This window comes from Lampetra planeri, chromosome 4 (genome assembly GCF_965212315.1).
Source record: "Lampetra planeri chromosome 4, kcLamPlan1.2.h2, whole genome shotgun sequence".
NCBI classification, from domain to species: Eukaryota; Metazoa; Chordata; class Hyperoartia; order Petromyzontiformes; family Petromyzontidae; genus Lampetra; species Lampetra planeri.
The window spans coordinates 14510825-14529521 of record NC_136110.1 but is presented as its reverse complement, the minus strand read 5'-3'; the positions used below and the strand labels follow the sequence as shown (position 1 = coordinate 14529521).

General features: G+C 46.2%; 2 protein-coding genes across 2 annotated transcripts; both read right to left on the bottom strand.

Annotated features, from left to right (window-relative positions):
• Positions 1-1459: 1459 nt before the first annotated feature.
• LOC144718008 (proteinase-activated receptor 1-like) lies at positions 1460-2407 on the bottom strand. The gene has a single exon (XM_078593867.1). The coding sequence runs from the start codon at positions 2405-2407 to the stop codon at positions 1460-1462; it is 948 nt and encodes a 315-aa protein (XP_078449993.1).
• Positions 2408-10295: 7888 nt separating this feature from the next.
• Positions 10296-11240, bottom strand: LOC144718007 (proteinase-activated receptor 1-like). The gene has a single exon (XM_078593865.1). The coding sequence runs from the start codon at positions 11238-11240 to the stop codon at positions 10296-10298; it is 945 nt and encodes a 314-aa protein (XP_078449991.1).
• Between the last annotated feature and the right edge of the window lie 7457 nt (positions 11241-18697).

Below are 18697 nucleotides of genomic sequence, written 5' to 3'. Positions count from 1 at the left end.
AGCCGCAAGGCTGCGTCGCGAGTGGCGGGGAGTGGTGCTTCTATGGCTGGGCGACCGAGCTTCAGCCAGGGACTTTTATTTACAGCGAGCGACTCGTGATGAATTGATCAAAATATAGAAATAAACAAAATATACAGGAGTAATTAACGAAAAAGTGATAAATTCACCGCACGTCGGACATGAAATCAGTGCCGTACATCAGACCTCAACACAATGTAAAGGGCACCCCAGTGGCAGCTGTCCCTGTGGGCTCAAGGTTACGGAGTAAAGGGGCATTCGTCTGCTGGTAGGGGGAGGTTAATGGCGCTGGATGTAAAATCCTAAATGCAACAAAATGGCCTACCCTTGTGAATGGCATCACTGGATCTTTAACCACCAAAGTGACCTTTGGTCGTGAATGGGTCCGCCCCGGTGCCACGTGGTTTCTGCACCACAGTGCACAGCGATGCACCTCCCATGCAGGTCTCTTTCGTAAATTTGACTGTTCCTGGCCTCTTTGAGTTCTCTCGCCTGGTTGAACAAAATCACCTCGAATCGGCTCCCATTCTGACAACGGCGCACAGGCTCCATGCAATTCTAACCGCCATTGAGCATTTCCCAGCGTTGTGCCGTGGGCATGTTCCCTGCACCGCTATACTCACTCTCCTTCACCATCACCGCTAGAATCACCATCGTCACTGCACGCATCCACACGCACAACAGTACACCTCCAGCCCGTCCCTGCTCACTCGTGAGCCGTGGGGGCAGAGCCAGCAGCGCAGGGCGCGGGGGCTGCCCGCACGGGGCAGGGGGCAGCGCAGGGCGCGGGGGGAAGCCAAATGACAGCCCGCGGGCCACAGCTGAAATCGGTACCCGCTCAGGTATCGCAACTCTCGTCATATCGATTTATTTAGACACCTAATACGAGTTGATTACTTGATGACACCGCTCATGTCCTACGGTGATCACGCGATCCACTGCTGTTGGCCACATGGAGGGGCTGGAACTGCTAAAGCTATGCCAGCTCAGGCGGTACCCACAAGCGAGACGTCCGGTCTGGGCTCATGGACTAGTACGAACGTGGTCAACCGTGCTAGGTTAAGACAACAAACTAAACAAAAAAAGCAGTTCTAAAGGAATTCGTTTTCAATTGATATTTAAAAGTGCATAGCTCCAGTGGCTTCCTAATATCGGAAGGAAGAGCGTTCCAGACGGCTGCAGAATCGCATCCGGAAGCGCGAGGTGCAGTGCCCGTGTTTGTTCGATGGTTAGCCAAAAGCCGCTGCTGTGAGAATGAGTTCGAGTGATGGTGTATGCTCCTTGACGAGATCAGCAAGGCATCGTGGTCCATTTGTGGCAAGCACTTTGTGTGTGTAATGAGTGCGACTTCGTAACGTATTCGTTCGGCAAGTGGAAGCCAACGCAGCTCAGCGAGCACTGCGCGGGCACGTTGGGATGTCGCAGCGAGAGTGTTCGCGAGTTAAACCACTGCGGCTGCTACGCGATTGTTGCTCCGGCCGCACTTCCAAATGTTCTTGAAGGATTCTCGAAACGTGGTGGATGCGATGTAAGCGATGAGCGGGTCGAAGAGGCCGTTGACCACGATGAGGCAGAGCACGACGTCTCGGAGCAAAGCCAGGCTCCTCCACGAGAGTGTGCTGGACTTGCTCTGGACGAAGCCGATGACGTGGGACACGTTGTACGGAGTGAAGCAGACCAAGAAGACGACCAGCACCAGGACGGTGAGCTTGACGGCGCGTTTCTTCTTGTCCCGGCTGATGGTTTCCGTCCGATTCCTCACTTCGATCAGAGCCTTGATGACGTTGATGTAGGAGAAGAGCATGACGGCAAGGGACGTGACGAAGAGGGAGAAGAACAGGAACATCCGGTACCTGATGAGGTAGTCGGTCTCCGCCTGCGTGAACGTCTCGTAGCACTTGGTCAACGGCTGCGAGCTGCTGCCGTTGGTGGCGTTGATCTGCGTGGTGAACGCGACGGTGTTGATGGGCGCGATCTCGGCGATGGTGATGACCCAGATGACGGCGCACACGATCCACGCCGTCCTGGGCTCCCGCCAGCGCGACATCTCCAGCGGGTGCACCACGGCCTTGTAGCGGTCGACGCTGATCGCCGCCAGGATCATGATGCTGGCGTAGATGTTGGTGAAGAATATGAGGGTTGTCACGCGGCAGAGGAACGAAGGGAATATCCAGTTACCGCCGTTGCCGATGTACACGATTTTCATCGGCAGGACCATCAAGTAGAATAGATCAGCAATGGCGAGGTTCACCACGTAAATGGACATGGAGTTCTTCTTTGTAGGGCCTAGCACCCAACACACCACCATATTCAGTGGTAAGCCGATAGCTACCGTTGAAACGTAAATCGGTAGAATCACAAAATCTGAGAGAAAATTCATAGATTCCATTCTCTAAAACCAACAGCAGATAATCCCCCATTCACACAAAACAATCTTAACTTTAAAATAAAACACCCCAGGGTAATACCCCTACGTGGCCGTGGGGCATCTGCCAGCAGGCGCGTCCTGTGGTGGCCGCGCGTGTCTCTTGGCAGGTTGCTGCTGCCGCGTGCACGAGGAGCCACAGCGGAGCTGCTGCTGGAGAAGCCGCCTGAGCTCGAGTGCAAGAACGAGAAGCACGGGGGGGGGGGGGGGCCTCTCGCCACCACGTGGCGTGACGGTGTGGGGCTCGGCCCGCAGGCCACCGCTGCTCCCCGGGGGGGGGGGCTCCCGGCAGGCTGCGCTCTGCCCCAGGGCGTCCTCTGCGCGGGCGGCAACTCGTGCAGGGGGACGAGCGTCTCTTTGTCACGCCAGCGTGTGAGATCGGTGATGTGGGAGCGAGTCTGTGGGACAAGCTGGACTCTCTAGTATATATATACACGAGGGCACCAGGGGGAGGAGGGCCCAGCCGGGCGCGCGAGTTGAGTGATGATTCTGCCCGCAGCAGCTGCTGCTGCTGCTGCTTTGAATGGGAACAACTCAACAAATGAGGCATCATCACCACCACACAGAGGAGGGCAAATGCACAACTTACAACAACAGCGAATGTGATGGCGGTCACCCAGCATCACTGCGCAGTGTCACGCTGCACTCTGGATACAGCGCGGGTGCGCCACGGTGACTAGGAGATGTTAACGACCTCGCCTGGTATACAGGAGGTCGTGGGTTCGATCCCGACCCTGACGATGCTGCTCTATATTTGGAGTTTGTGTGTCTCTCTCCCCGTGGTCGTGTGGAGTTTTCTCCGGGTCCTCCGGTTTTTTTCCCTCCACAATTTGGCTGCTACAACTTTCCACGCGATAAGCCACTTCATTGAGCTATCATTTGTGGTCAGGTGGCTTCTGAAAAAGAGCGAAATGGCTCAGTGGGCCTTACCTGGTAAAGTAATAAAAAAGTTAATAGTCTTATAGTTTATTGCTTTCAATGGCCAGTGTCGCGGCCGTGGTGGCGCCAAACTGACACGAAGCGGACCGAGTGGAGCAGACAACGTGAATGAAATAATTATTCAAGTGGCGAGTCAAGCCCCAGTGTGTCGGCACGCGCGCACTCTGCCCGGATAGTATGGACTGTATGTTGAACGTATTTCGCATCGTACGTAGCAAACCATACTAATTGGAGGTGCGGGGAAAGAACAACAAACTAAGCACAAGAAGCAGTTTTAAAGAAACGAGTTGCTAATCAAGATGTAAAGGTGCGTAGCTGCAGTGGCTTCATGATATTGGGAATTCCAGACGACGGCGAAGCGCTTCTGAAAGCGCGCGATGCAGTGCATTGACATTCACTCTTTTTTTCACCAATTCTCATCGCATTGGCCTGAAGGGGTGCACACAAAGTATTCAAGAAGTTGGGAAAAACTGTAAAATCAGTTCAGGCGAGCTCATGAAACAAAGACACGGACACTTGAATCACCACAACCGGGCAACATCACACAATTCTGAGCTAGCGGCCATCGTGAACACGGCTGGCTCACTTGGGACGTCCCAAGGTGGCTTCGCCTTTTATCTCACTACTAATGCCCCCCCCCCCCCCATGTGTGCAGATAGTACTATAGACTCTATTGCATGTAGAGTGTATCGGCATATATAGTAAGTAGATAGTAGATACTACTGACTGTTGTATGTAGGATGTGTAGGCATATATATAGTGAGTAGATAGTAGATACTACTGACTGGTGTATGTAGGGTGCGTAGGCATATTGATCAACAAAATACTTTTATTTTTGGGGGGGGGGGGTCAAAATTATTTTTTGGTTGGCCGCGACATTTGTGAACCTGTTGGATCAACGTTTCACCCCCACATCTTGGGGGGTCCACTTTCTATAACCTTTTCATTCAGGCCTTCTGAAAGACCCTGGTCATTCAGTTGATGGACAAACGGAACGCCGGGCATTCATAATAATCAGACAGATGAGAAGGAGCCATCGCTGTGAACATCTCTCGCAGGCTTCCCTGCTTCTATCGCTCGCAGTCGAGCGATTCGTGTGCAGCTGAAGTTCGTGTGTCTGCCACACGCTGCTGCTGCAGCTGTTGCTGTGTGACGCTCCCTCGCTCCTCGGCCTCTGAGTCCGCAGGGGGCCCGTGGCGGTCTCGTCGCCGCTGTGTTGTGGCTGAGCTTCAAGCGACGCCGGCCTCGGGGTCGATCATTCAGCGGCCGTGGCGGTGCGAGCCTCTGCGCCAAGTGCGTCGTGGTCGCCGTGCCCGAGGTCGTGACGGTGACAGCGATGCAACGGAGATGGGGCCAATGACGGTTTCGTCATTGTTTGTTGTGATCAGAATCAGGATGTGTATTTAAACTGGAGGAATCCGATGAGCTATAAAGCTCTTTTTTCACAGATGTCCACTGGGGGCCGGTCAGAACGTTACGACAACAAACAGTACAAAGACACGATCAGAGTGCAAAGTATAGGCAAGGTAAACAAAAAGCTTAAAATATACAAATAAAACTGCGCGATGTTGTTGTATCTTACCAGGCATCGCCCACGCGCACGGCGTCGTCACCAATCGCATGAGCAGCCGGGCGAGGAGCTGCCCAGCCGCGTGACTTCGAGGCGGGCAGGGCTCGCGTGGAGAGGATCGCGATTGGCAGCTCCGCGTGTGACCCCCCTAGGAGCCGGGGTCTGGCAGCCAGAGGGGCCACTGCGTCAGGCGGGAGAGGGGCCTGGCGCGCCGTGCAAGTGACCAGGAGATGTTGACTCCCTCGCCTGGTACACAGGAGGGCGTGGGTTCGATCCCGACCCTGGCGATGCCTGCTGCTGTATATTTGGAGTCGGTGTCTCTCTCATAATCATCACGGTGGCCAGGAGACGTTAACTACCTCGCCTGGTACACAGGAGGGCGTGGGGTTCGATCCCGACCCTGGCGATGCCTGCTGCTGCTGTCTATTTGGAGTTTGCGGTGTCTCTCTCTCCTCTAGAATAAATTATGACGCGTGCAAAGTGTTTGGCTGCTGCTTTACATGTCCACGTGATAAGCCACCACCTCGTTGAGCTATCGTCTGCGACAGCCAGGTCGCTTCTGAAAAAGAGCTGTACAGCTCAGTGGGCCTCATCTGGTCGAATAAAACAAGTAGTTTAAAACCACAGGTATTGTGGTTAATGCAAACATGATCTCTTGTAAAAAGGTGTCAGTATTGTGTCAGATAAAAGGGTAAAATACCTATTATTATGCTTCAAATCGCTTTAAACTATTGTCATTGTAGTGCGCATTTAATATGGCGCTGCACTTTGATGTTGTAGGAGAAAACTTTTATTAAATAGTCTATTTAATTAAGTAGAACGTGTTGTCTATATTTATTTAAAGTTGCGCATTTTGATGTGACGTCACATTTCTCACCCCCCCCCCCCCCCCCATCGTCACACATCGTCACAAATGTCTGACCCCCCCCCACCCCTAGGTGCGTGACGTCATTTATGGACGGCCCCTAACCAGCGAGCGCGACCAAATTGCGTCATGCAAACAGAGCGTTAAAAATGTTTGATTCGCTTGCAAGTTACTCGCTAATTAGGATACCTCACAAAATGGACAATATGTTAAGATAATATAATTATAATTCAAATGTGTAATGTGCATTCCATCGTAGGATCCCAATGCGCAATGCATGGAAAGCAGGAAACAAAAACAAACTAAAAAGGGAACGCCACTTTAAATCGACGCGTTTTCAAAGCAGACTTCAATATATTAAAATATTAATGGTCATTTTTCATACATTTATTTCTCAGAGTCATGTTGGGTCAGGACAATGGGGGTAGCTCGGTTGAATATAAAATGCAGAAGCCAAAGCAAACGTTGGGGACCAACTTGCCCCGATCGCCGTCTGGAGACATCGCGGGCGGCCCGTGGAGACCAAACACGCGCGTGGCGTCTCTCTCGGCACGCGCACCGACAGAGTATCAACAGCGGGGTTCCCTTCCCACCCATTGTCCCTGTGCGCGCGGTGTTTGTGTTGAGCTACGAGGACGCCGCGTGCGTTTGACTCGCGGTGACCTGCGATGAGCGGTGGCGCAGTGGTGAGCGCACCGCGCTACGAACCTGGCGACCCGAGTTTGATCCTCGCTCACGGCTACCAGCACCAGTCATAGCGATTATCTGAACTAGTCCTGGGCCTCCCCTTGGTCAAATCAGCCTCACAGGAGTACAATGTGTGTGGTACAGTATGTAAAAAAACAACAGCAATGGGGAGACAAAGGCGGCGGGATGTGGTGCTGGTCACCCACCCCCTTGTGTGCCGTGCCGGCGTTTGTAGGTGATCGCTTGCAGCACTTTTCCCAATAGCCTATGTAGCCTGAACAGGGGACCTTTGTCTTTGTGTCCTGTAATTCCCGAGTGTCTTCTGTTCACGTGCTCGTGCTCACCGTGCCTGGGCTCACCGTGATCACTTTTCCCGTGTTCACCGTGTTCACCGTGGACACGGTGTTCACCATGATCACCGTGTTCACGTGAGTGTCTGAGCGAGGTTCGTGTCCACGGCGTCACGACGTCTGCCTGGGCTGCGCTGCCCACTTTCTTCCCTGTGGCTAAATCGAGAGAAGCATTTGGTTCCGTTTGTAGCGAGTGATGAGGGTTATTTTTATCATCTCATTGTTTCTATTCTAGCATCACTCGTTTTTAAAACAGCCGGATTCAGATAGTGCGGGGCCTGTAGCATCTTACCTATAAAAGTAATTGTTAAATAAATATACTAATTACTAATTGCTCCTGAATTCATATGAAAGCGAACTCAATATTATGAAACATTTTACAGTCTCACCAATCTGTTTTAATAGAAATCATACTTTACTGTTACAAATTGCATTTACAATCAACAATTTTCGACAGATCTCCATCTCCATAAAAGGCAAAGTTGTGATTATGTGTCTGTTCAAAATGTTTAGCGTACTTCCCGACATGCAACAAACTGGAAATTTGCCATGTGGGTACTTTCCAGACTGTACACCATGCAACAATTATAAAAATACACTTTTCTTTTTTTGGGGGGGGGGGGGAGCTCAATAATGGGTAGATTTTTTTGCACGGCAAGTGAGCTGTGACGTCGCATCTGTCATGTGACCCGCGCATGTGGAAGCGTCACGCATTGTAGTGTCGTGGTTAGCGCGCTGCGCTACGAGCCCGGCGACCCGAGTTCGATTCCCGCTCACGACCACCACCGGTGACGATTATTTTCACCTGGGCCTCCCCTAGGTCGACTCAGCCTCAAACGAAGTAACTGCTGTGGTGTGTGAACATCGCCACTGGGGAGACAAAGGCGGCTGGGCGTGATGAAGTCCCGGGCGAAGCCGTGTAGTACAGCTAGTTCTATATAAAACTTTCGTGACTGCAGGAATTCAAGTTCTTTCGGTAAAGTCGCGTGACTTTATCGAAAGAACAAAAGAGTATGAGATCCTCTCTATTTGCTTTAATTGTTGTCAATTGCTCGAGTTGACTGCGATTAACCACAGCAACGCTGTGATTGTCATGGTAACTATGGAAATATCCCAAACTACCTAAATGTTGGTGTACTGCAGTACGTATCTGATTCATAATGAGTTGATTTTGGGTTAGATCGAGCAGGAGGTGTGAAGCCACGTTTTAACGATAACCCTTCACCACCCGACAGAGCCAATACAATCAAGTTGTTACGTAGACAAATATGCAAATCAGCTTAGTTTACGCGATTTAACCCACAAAAACCCTCTATTATTGATGATATTGGTCGCGAAAGCCTACGTGTTAAACTAGCTTAGTTTATTTTCTTGCTGTGGTTTTCCCACCTGATGATGATTGCTTGTGTTGCAATCGAAACGTCGTGATTTGTTTTATTGTATTTCTACCTACCTGACTTTACTGAAATAACCAAAGAGTATGGATTCCTGCAGTCACGAAAGCTTCAAATCAAAAACAAAACCGGAATGTTGAAGGGCAAGCATTATGTTTGACAATTTATATTGGCCTTTTCGATGAGTATTACTTCCAGCGTCATTATCACCACCACCACCATGACCAGGTGACGCTTCTGGCTGTGAGGCTGGTCCCGGTTGTGCGACCACGGCCTGCGCTCCTTCCCACCACGTGGGGCGGACTCTATGAATGTTTTGAACTGTAGGTCACGTGAAACGAGCCCAGCTCAGCGACAATAGAAGACACGAGGTGGACAGGGAGCAGGCGCGCTCGCAAGGCCGCCACGGGTGGGTGACGTTCACTGACTGCGTGGCGGTGGTGGTGGTTGGTGGTGGTGGTTGGTGGTGGTGGTTGGTGGTGGTGGTTGTTGGTGGTGGTGGTTGGTGGTGGTGGTGGTTGGTGGTGGTGGTGGTTGGTGGTGGTGGTGTCCACGGGCCCTCGTCGTGAAACGGCGCTCGTCACTGGAAGTGCCCCATTCCGTGGGAGCTCCTCTCCTGAACGCGACGGCGTGTGCTGTCAGCTGCAACAGCAGCAGCAGCAGCAATCTTAGCCAACGGTCCAGACCAATTATAATACCAACACAGGCGCCATTCGCCACGAAGTGATGGTGACGTCACCACGGCGCCTGTGCCAGGCAAGGTGCACTTTGAGGCCACGTGAAGTGTCGAAGGCTCGCTGGCAGGAGGTCATGGGACAGACCCAGCAGGTGCCACGGGCTGACTAAGATGACCGGCAGATGCACCAACTGTGCCCCCTACTGCCGTCCAGACCACGAGGTCAATCACCCACTACCTCCCGTCAAAATATACTTTTAGAATACTTTTAGGACTCATTCGGTGCTTACTTAAAGGATTAACCCATAAATAAAGGCGACTGCATTGGACAATACTCATGTTTACCATTATAACAGTGGGTGTGCTTCAAAGTGACATCACGAACCTTGCAAGAGGGCTGCTGACACGCAGCAGCGCCTTCCGTGTCCGTCCCACGGGAGGCGGAGAGCGGCGCCGTCTCGAATCGCCCTGCTCGAGGCTAACCCTGAGTCACTTTGCCATGGCATGGGACAATCTTGCTATAGATCAACCTCTTCTGACCTCCCACAGTCGTACTCATTTTATACAAATAATAATATTAATAATACCCTCACTGCTGTTAAAGTTCAGGTGCACGACTTTGCTCTTTGCCGATGAACACTTCCCTATGAAACGTCTTAATTCAAAACTCACCGTACTATCACCTCCTATCCCTCTGCCCTCTAAACCTATATCCTTCACTCCCTCCCTTCTGGAAAACAAACATCAATCTGACGTCAAATTCCCGACTCTTTTCCAAGGCCTCTCCACGCACACATCCCATATTCACAAGAACATTCATTATCCACTCACGATTGTCCATTCATCAGAGCCCCTCCCTCCAATCACTGTGTCCTGCACTCTTTCTACAGCCCCCTCTTCTTTCGCATAACCCTCTCTCAACCATCTCCTCGTCTCTCCACACCACTCGGACTACCACGACCTCTCTCCACACCCAGCATGAGTCCACTCGGCCGCTCTCATCACGACCCTTTCCATCGGTGCCGTTGCCATATTCATTCTCTCCTCCTCGTTGCTCTCTTCCTGACAGTCCTGACGTCACCGCTCTTTCTGACTTTGACCTGCAACTTTCCGACACCACAGTCAACAAAACAGGGCTTGGACTCTGCATGTTACAGGGACCACGTTCGCGGTGTTATACAGGAGCAACTTCAATTCCTCAGTCTGTAGTTCCTTGTCTATTTCTTGTATATTCTACACAGGGAACGAACGACTAAGGGTTCTAGAGACATATCCAGACTCAGAAAGATGTTTGGCTTCAGCTCTAAGGCGTGGTGGTAATGGTGCAGATGTGCTGTTTGCGTGAGCTGTGCAGTTTGCGATGCGGCTCGGTCAAGTTGCTGCATCTTCTATGCGGTTTTTTAAAAGTCTACACTTGATGATACTTTTGCACGAATTCCTAAATGAGGACGATGCAACGAAGGCAACCACGGGGTCGAAGAGGCTGTTGAGAAGGCTGAGGCCCAGTGCAATGTCTCGCAGCAGAGCCAAGCTCTCCCAGGACATGCTGTTGTATCTACTCTCGATGAAGCCGATGATATGAGACACGTTGTAGGCGGTGAAACACACGAAGAAATTGCTGATAACCAAGACGGTCAGCTTGATGGCGCGGATCTTCTTGTCGCGTTTCATCACCTCGACCCGATCGTCGACTTTGAACAGAGATTTGATGACATTGATGTACGAGAAGAGCATGGCGACTAGCGAGGGGAGGTAGAGGGAGAAAAACAAGTAGAGTCTGTAAACGGTCAAGAAGTCCATGTCGCTGGTTGAGAACTTCTCGTAGCACTTGATGGTGGGGGGAGCACTGCCGTTGGTGGCGTTGACCATCACGGTGAACGTGACGTTGTTGATGGGCGCGATCTCGGCGATGGTGATGACCCAGATGACGGCGCACACGATCCACGCCGTCCTGGGCTCCCGCCAGCGCGACATCTCCAGCGGGTGCACCACGGCCTTGTAGCGGTCGACGCTGATCGCCGACAGGATCATGATGCTGGCGTAGATGTTGGTGAAGAATATCAGGTTGCTGACGCGACAGAGAAATATGGGGAAAATCCAGTTGTTTCCGTTGAAGGTGTAGCCGATTTTCATCGGAACGACGGCCAAGTAAAATAGGTCTGCGATGGCGAGGTTCAGCGCGTAAATGGACATGGAGTTTTTTTTGGTGCGTCCCAGAACCCAGCACACCATGACATTGAGGGGCAGACCTGCGAGAAACGCCACTAAATAAATTGGGAATACAAAGCAATATTTCACCAACTCTTGAGGATTCATTTTTCAAAAGCCAAAGGAAACCTGAAAAAAAAGAAATTAAGCAAATTTTACGATAAAAAAAACTAATTAAAATAAAACAATTTGTGTATACAACAGTGCACGTACATAAGTGAGACCATGTGATCCATGACTTCACTCCCTCCACAATTTCAAGATCCCACTCACTGCCTTCAAGATCTTCCATAATCACCCCTGCCTCCCTCTCTTCTCTCATCTCACTCTACTCTCCTTCACGCATTCTCCTACTTGTCCCTTCTGATCTCACTCTACCCCCCCCACCATCTCCTCCCTATCCCATCATCTCACTCTACTCCCCTCCACACATTCTCCTACCTCTCCCCTTTCATCTCACTCGACTCCCCTCCATGCACTCTCCTACCTCTCCCCTCGCTCTACTCCCCTCCACACACTCTGTCTTCCAGCAACCAAGACTTAATTTATTATTTGGTTCTTTCGGTTAAGTCACGTCTAAAGATAAAATAAAAGATAAGCTTAAAACTTCCCCGTAGAAGTGGTTCAATCTTAATTTTAGAACTTTCGTGACTGCAGGAATTATTATTTGGTTCTTTCGGTTAAGTCACGTCTAAAGATAAAATAAAAGATAAGCTTAAAACTTCCCCGTAGAAGTGGTTCAATCTTAATTTTAGAACTTTCGTGACTGCAGGAATTATTATTTGGTTCTTTCGGTTAAGTCACGTCTAAAGATAAAATAAAAGATAAGCTTAAAACTTCCCCGTAGAAGTGGTTCAATCTTAATTTTAGAACTTTCGTGACTGCAGGAATTATTATTTGGTTCTTTCGGTTAAGTCACGTCTAAAGATAAAATAAAAGATAAGCTTAAAACTTCCCCGTAGAAGTGGTTCAATCTTAATTTTAGAACTTTCGTGACTGCAGGAATTATTATTTGGTTCTTTCGGTTAAGTCACGTCTAAAGATAAAATAAAAGATAAGCTTAAAACTTCCCCGTAGAAGTGGTTCAATCTTAATTTTAGAACTTTCGTGACTGCAGGAATTATTATTTGGTTCTTTCGGTTAAGTCACGTCTAAAGATAAAATAAAAGATAAGCTTAAAACTTCCCTGTAGAAGTGGTTCAATCTTAATTTTAGAACTTTCGTGACTGCAGGAATTATTATTTGGTTCTTTCGGTTAAGTCACGTCTAAAGATAAAATAAAAGATAAGCTTAAAACTTCCCTGTAGAAGTGGTTCAATCTTAATTTTAGAACTTTCGTGACTGCAGGAATTATTATTTGGTTCTTTCGGTTAAGTCACGTCTAAAGATAAAATAAAAGATAAGCTTAAAACTTCCCCGTAGAAGTGGTTCAATCTTAATTTTAGAACTTTCGTGACTGCAGGAATTATTATTTGGTTCTTTCGGTTAAGTCACGTCTAAAGATAAAATAAAAGATAAGCTTAAAACTTCCCCGTAGAAGTGGTTCAATCTTAATTTTAGAACTTTCGTGACTGCAGGAATTATTATTTGGTTCTTTCGGTTAAGTCACGTCTAAAGATAAAATAAAAGATAAGCTTAAAACTTCCCCGTAGAAGTGGTTCAATCTTAATTTTAGAACTTTCGTGACTGCAGGAATTATTATTTGGTTCTTTCGGTTAAGTCACGTCTAAAGATAAAATAAAAGATAAGCTTAAAACTTCCCCGTAGAAGTGGTTCAATCTTAATTTTAGAACTTTCGTGACTGCAGGAATTATTATTTGGTTCTTTCGGTTAAGTCACGTCTAAAGATAAAATAAAAGATAAGCTTAAAACTTCCCCGTAGAAGTGGTTCAATCTTAATTTTAGAACTTTCGTGACTGCAGGAATTATTATTTGGTTCTTTCGGTTAAGTCACGTCTAAAGATACAATAAAAGATAAGCTTAAAACTTCCCCGTAGAAGTGGTTCAATCTTAATTTTAGAACTTTCGTGACTGCAGGAATTATTATTTGGTTCTTTCGGTTAAGTCACGTCTAAAGATAAAATAAAAGATAAGCTTAAAACTTCCCCGTAGAAGTGGTTCAATCTTAATTTTAGAACTTTCGTGACTGCAGGAATTATTATTTGGTTCTTTCGGTTAAGTCACGTCTAAAGATAAAATAAAAGATAAGCTTAAAACTTCCCCGTAGAAGTGGTTCAATCTTAATTTTAGAACTTTCGTGACTGCAGGAATTATTATTTGGTTCTTTCGGTTAAGTCACGTCTAAAGATAAAATAAAAGATAAGCTTAAAACTTCCCCGTAGAAGTGGTTCAATCTTAATTTTAGAACTTTCGTGACTGCAGGAATTATTATTTGGTTCTTTCGGTTAAGTCACGTCTAAAGATAAAATAAAAGATAAGCTTAAAACTTCCCCGTAGAAGTGGTTCAATCTTAATTTTAGAACTTTCGTGACTGCAGGAATTATTATTTGGTTCTTTCGGTTAAGTCACGTCTAAAGATAAAATAAAAGATAAGCTTAAAACTTCCCCGTAGAAGTGGTTCAATCTTAATTTTAGAACTTTCGTGACTGCAGGAATTATTATTTGGTTCTTTCGGTTAAGTCACGTCTAAAGATAAAATAAAAGATAAGCTTAAAACTTCCCCGTAGAAGTGGTTCAATCTTAATTTTAGAACTTTCGTGACTGCAGGAATTATTATTTGGTTCTTTCGGTTAAGTCACGTCTAAAGATAAAATAAAAGATAAGCTTAAAACTTCCCCGTAGAAGTGGTTCAATCTTAATTTTAGAACTTTCGTGACTGCAGGAATTATTATTTGGTTCTTTCGGTTAAGTCACGTCTAAAGATAAAATAAAAGATAAGCTTAAAACTTCCCCGTAGAAGTGGTTCAATCTTAATTTTAGAACTTTCGTGACTGCAGGAATTATTATTTGGTTCTTTCAGTTAAGTCACGTCTAAAGATAAAATAAAAGATAAGCTTAAAACTTCCCCGTAGAAGTGGTTCAATCTTAATTTTAGAACTTTCGTGACTGCAGGAATTATTTGGTTCTTTCGGTTAAGTCACGTCTAAAGATAAAATAAAAGATAAGCTTAAAACTTCCCCGTAGAAGTGGTTCAATCTTAATTTTAGAACTTTCGTGACTGCAGGAATTATTGTTTGGTTCTTTCGGTTAAGTCACGTCTAAAGATAAAATAAAAGATAAGCTTAAAACTTCCCCGTAGAAGTGGTTCAATCTTAATTTTAGAACTTTCGTGACTGCAGGAATTATTATTTGGTTCTTTCGGTTAAGTCACGTCTAAAGATAAAATAAAAGATAAGCTTAAAACTTCCCCGTAGAAGTGGTTCAATCTTAATTTTAGAACTTTCGTGACTGCAGGAATTATTATTTGGTTCTTTCGGTTAAGTCACGTCTAAAGATAAAATAAAAGATAAGCTTAAAACTTCCCCGTAGAAGTGGTTCAATCTTAATTTTAGAACTTTCGTGACTGCAGGAATTATTATTTGGTTCTTTCGGTTAAGTCACGTCTAAAGATAAAATAAAAGATAAGCTTAAAACTTCCCCGTAGAAGTGGTTCAATCTTAATTTTAGAACTTTCGTGACTGCAGGAATTATTATTTGGTTCTTTCGGTTAAGTCACGTCTAAAGATAAAATAAAAGATAAGCTTAAAACTTCCCCGTAGAAGTGGTTCAATCTTAATTTTAGAACTTTCGTGACTGCAGGAATTATTATTTGGTTCTTTCGGTTAAGTCACGTCTAAAGATAAAATAAAAGATAAGCTTAAAACTTCCCCGTAGAAGTGGTTCAATCTTAATTTTAGAACTTTCGTGACTGCAGGAATTATTATTTGGTTCTTTCGGTTAAGTCACGTCTAAAGATAAAATAAAAGATAAGCTTAAAACTTCCCCGTAGAAGTGGTTCAATCTTAATTTTAGAACTTTCGTGACTGCAGGAATTATTATTTGGTTCTTTCGGTTAAGTCACGTCTAAAGATAAAATAAAAGATAAGCTTAAAACTTCCCCGTAGAAGTGGTTCAATCTTAATTTTAGAACTTTCGTGACTGCAGGAATTATTATTTGGTTCTTTCGGTTAAGTCACGTCTAAAGATAAAATAAAAGATAAGCTTAAAACTTCCCCGTAGAAGTGGTTCAATCTTAATTTTAGAACTTTCGTGACTGCAGGAATTATTATTGGTTCTTTCGGTTAAGTCACGTCTAAAGATAAAATAAAAGATAAGCTTAAAACTTCCCCGTAGAAGTGGTTCAATCTTAATTTTAGAACTTTCGTGACTGCAGGAATTATTATTTGGTTCTTTCGGTTAAGTCACGTCTAAAGATAAAATAAAAGATAAGCTTAAAACTTCCCCGTAGAAGTGGTTCAATCTTAATTTTAGAACTTTCGTGACTGCAGGAATTATTATTTGGTTCTTTCGGTTAAGTCACGTCTAAATATAAAATAAAAGATAAGCTTAAAACTTCCCCGTAGAAGTGGTTCAATCTTAATTTTAGAACTTTCGTGACTGCAGGAATTATTATTTGGTTCTTTCGGTTAAGTCACGTCTAAAGATAAAATAAAAGATAAGCTTAAAACTTCCCCGTAGAAGTGGTTCAATCTTAATTTTAGAACTTTCGTGACTGCAGGAATTATTATTTGGTTCTTTCGGTTAAGTCACGTCTAAAGATAAAATAAAAGATAAGCTTAAAACTTCCCCGTAGAAGTGGTTCAATCTTAATTTTAGAACTTTCGTGACTGCAGGAATTATTATTTGGTTCTTTCGGTTAAGTCACGTCTAAAGATAAAATAAAAGATAAGCTTAAAACTTCCCCGTAGAAGTGGTTCAATCTTAATTTTAGAACTTTCGTGACTGCAGGAATTATTATTTGGTTCTTTCGGTTAAGTCACGTCTAAAGATAAAATAAAAGATAAGCTTAAAACTTCCCCGTAGAAGTGGTTCAATCTTAATTTTAGAACTTTCGTGACTGCAGGAATTATTATTTGGTTCTTTCGGTTAAGTCACGTCTAAAGATAAAATAAAAGATAAGCTTAAAATTTCCCCGTAGAAGTGGTTCAATCTTAATTTTAGAACTTTCGTGACTGCAGGAATTATTATTTGGTTCTTTCGGTTAAGTCACGTCTAAAGATAAAATAAAAGATAAGCTTAAAACTTCCCCGTAGAAGTGGTTCAATCTTAATTTTAGAACTTTCGTGACTGCAGGAATTATTATTTGGTTCTTTCGGTTAAGTCACGTCTAAAGATAAAATAAAAGATAAGCTTAAAACTTCCCCGTAGAAGTGGTTCAATCTTAATTTTAGAACTTTCGTGACTGCAGGAATTATTATTTGGTTCTTTCGGTTAAGTCACGTCTAAAGATAAAATAAAAGATAAGCTTAAAACTTCCCCGTAGAAGTGGTTCAATCTTAATTTTAGAACTTTCGTGACTGCAGGAATTATTATTTGGTTCTTTCCGAAAGAATGAACATTGGCATTTACACGTTTAATTAATTAATTAGTATGTTTTTATTGGACATTTATGTTGGAAAAAAAACAGACTGCAAGGTATTCATCAAAGTACCACTTAGTTTCGAGACTGTCCGACTCGTTTACAGATCGAACTGCAGATCTGCCAACCCACTGATTATAGTAAAATCTCGCAGATCGTTCTATGCTCTGCGCACCAACGAGTCGTCTCGCGACCCCCGTGCTCTGTGGCGCGTTGTGCGGGGTCTGCTGCACACCAACCACCCATCAACTAGTCAACGAGGTCTGTGCACAGTATATGCGATGTTCTTCGCCAACAAAATAGTGACGATCAAGACGTTTCTAACATGAAGGCAACGCATTCTCCTGGTCTGCCATCTGTGTTGGATCAACATCAACGTGGGAACAATGCAAAACTCGAGACCCATCGGTGGTTATAGGTGTCCATGTTCATTGCACCGCTGCCGAATAAGACATCGCCACTTGACTACATCCACAAGTCGATTGTCAAATCATGCTTGGACGTTTCTTGTGCCGCTGATTGTCCACCTGGCATGTATTTCATTCAGTGAGGGCCGTTTCCCAGACCGGTTCAAAATGGCGCGGGTAACAGCGCTCCTAAAAAAAGTTTGCTTGAGCCATAGTGACCCCACAACTATCGCCTGATCTCAGAATTGAGTACCATTTTAAATGTCATAGTCTTCAAACACTTCGGTTACAAATACCATCCTGAGCTCCTGGAAGAATCATGTGGCCTCCTCGTTCACCATGTGGCATAACTCCCTACTCGCCCTAGCAGCCTTAGAACATCTGCGTCGTAAACTGAGGAATAGGGAAGGGGAATCCACCGAGATCTGAGGGGCCCTCGTTAGAAGTGCCGTGTCCAGGCACTTCAAACCAACCCGCGTGGTACAGCATCAGCCCAATGCCAATGTGCATGTTGTAACATTTCTCTAAACATTCAAACCCTGACTAACACGTAGAGTCAGCCTGCTCATTGTCAGTAGACAATTCTAGCTCCAATTATTAACGCTGATTGCCAAATATTTTATTATATTATGCGGACATTGCTGCTGCTTGCTGCTGCGATGATAAATTTCCTGGCGTGTTTTTGTGCAGGAATAAAATGTCCCACCGAAATGGAGCTGTTTTGGGTCTTTCTGCTGTGAAAACAGAGCAGGCGATTCGTAGCGCGGCATTTATCACCACCACCACCGCCTCCTCCTCGCGGACACCCACCGCTTGTCATCGCTGCCATTTTGCCGGCAGCGATGACTGCGTTAATACAACAGAGCGGGAGACCCTGCCAGGTGAACAACCTGCACACAGCACACACCGTGGGACGCACCACAGAGTGGATAACACGTGGTGTATGAACGACAGTGTGGGACACACAACAGAAACACACGTGGTGTATGAACGACAGGGTGGGACACACCGCAGGGTGGGACACACCGCAGGGTGGGACACACCGCAGGGTGGGACACACCGCAGGGTGGGACACACCGCAGGGTGGGACACACCGCAGGGTGGGACACACCGCAGGGTGGGACACACCGCAGGGTGGGACACACCGCAGGGTGGGACACACCGCAGGGTGGGACACACCGCAGGGTGGGACACACGTGGTGTATGAACGACAGTGTGTGACACGCAGGGTGTGTGACCCACAGTGTACACACCACATAGTGAGGTATAGATCACAGAGTACAGACCACCGTATGACGTTGTATAGAAGGCGGTGTGTGTGTATATCACTGTGTTGTTGTTTATTCATTTCCCTGCGCCCTTCCATTAATCATGTCGAGGCTGCCCCCTTCGTGAGCTGCAGATCTGCCCTCGCAGTGCCACGGTCGTTGCCTGCTGCTGCTGCCTAGAAGTCGGCGTCATCAGCAGACTCGCTGAAGAAGCGAGGAGCAGGTGTGGCTCACACACGCAGAGCGGCTTCTCCTCACTGAGATGCCCTCCCGTGCGAGCCCGAGAGCCGTCGCATGCTAACGCCAGCTCAAATAGTTCACCCCAACTCGGTGTTAGTCACTTTTAAATTA

Bases quoted from the DNA above. Each gene is read 5' to 3' on its own strand.
- LOC144718008 (XM_078593867.1), bottom strand. From the start codon at position 2,407: ATGGAATCTATGAATTTTCTCTCAGATTTTGTGATTCTACCGATTTAC.
- LOC144718007 (XM_078593865.1), bottom strand. From the start codon at position 11,240: ATGAATCCTCAAGAGTTGGTGAAATATTGCTTTGTATTCCCAATTTAT.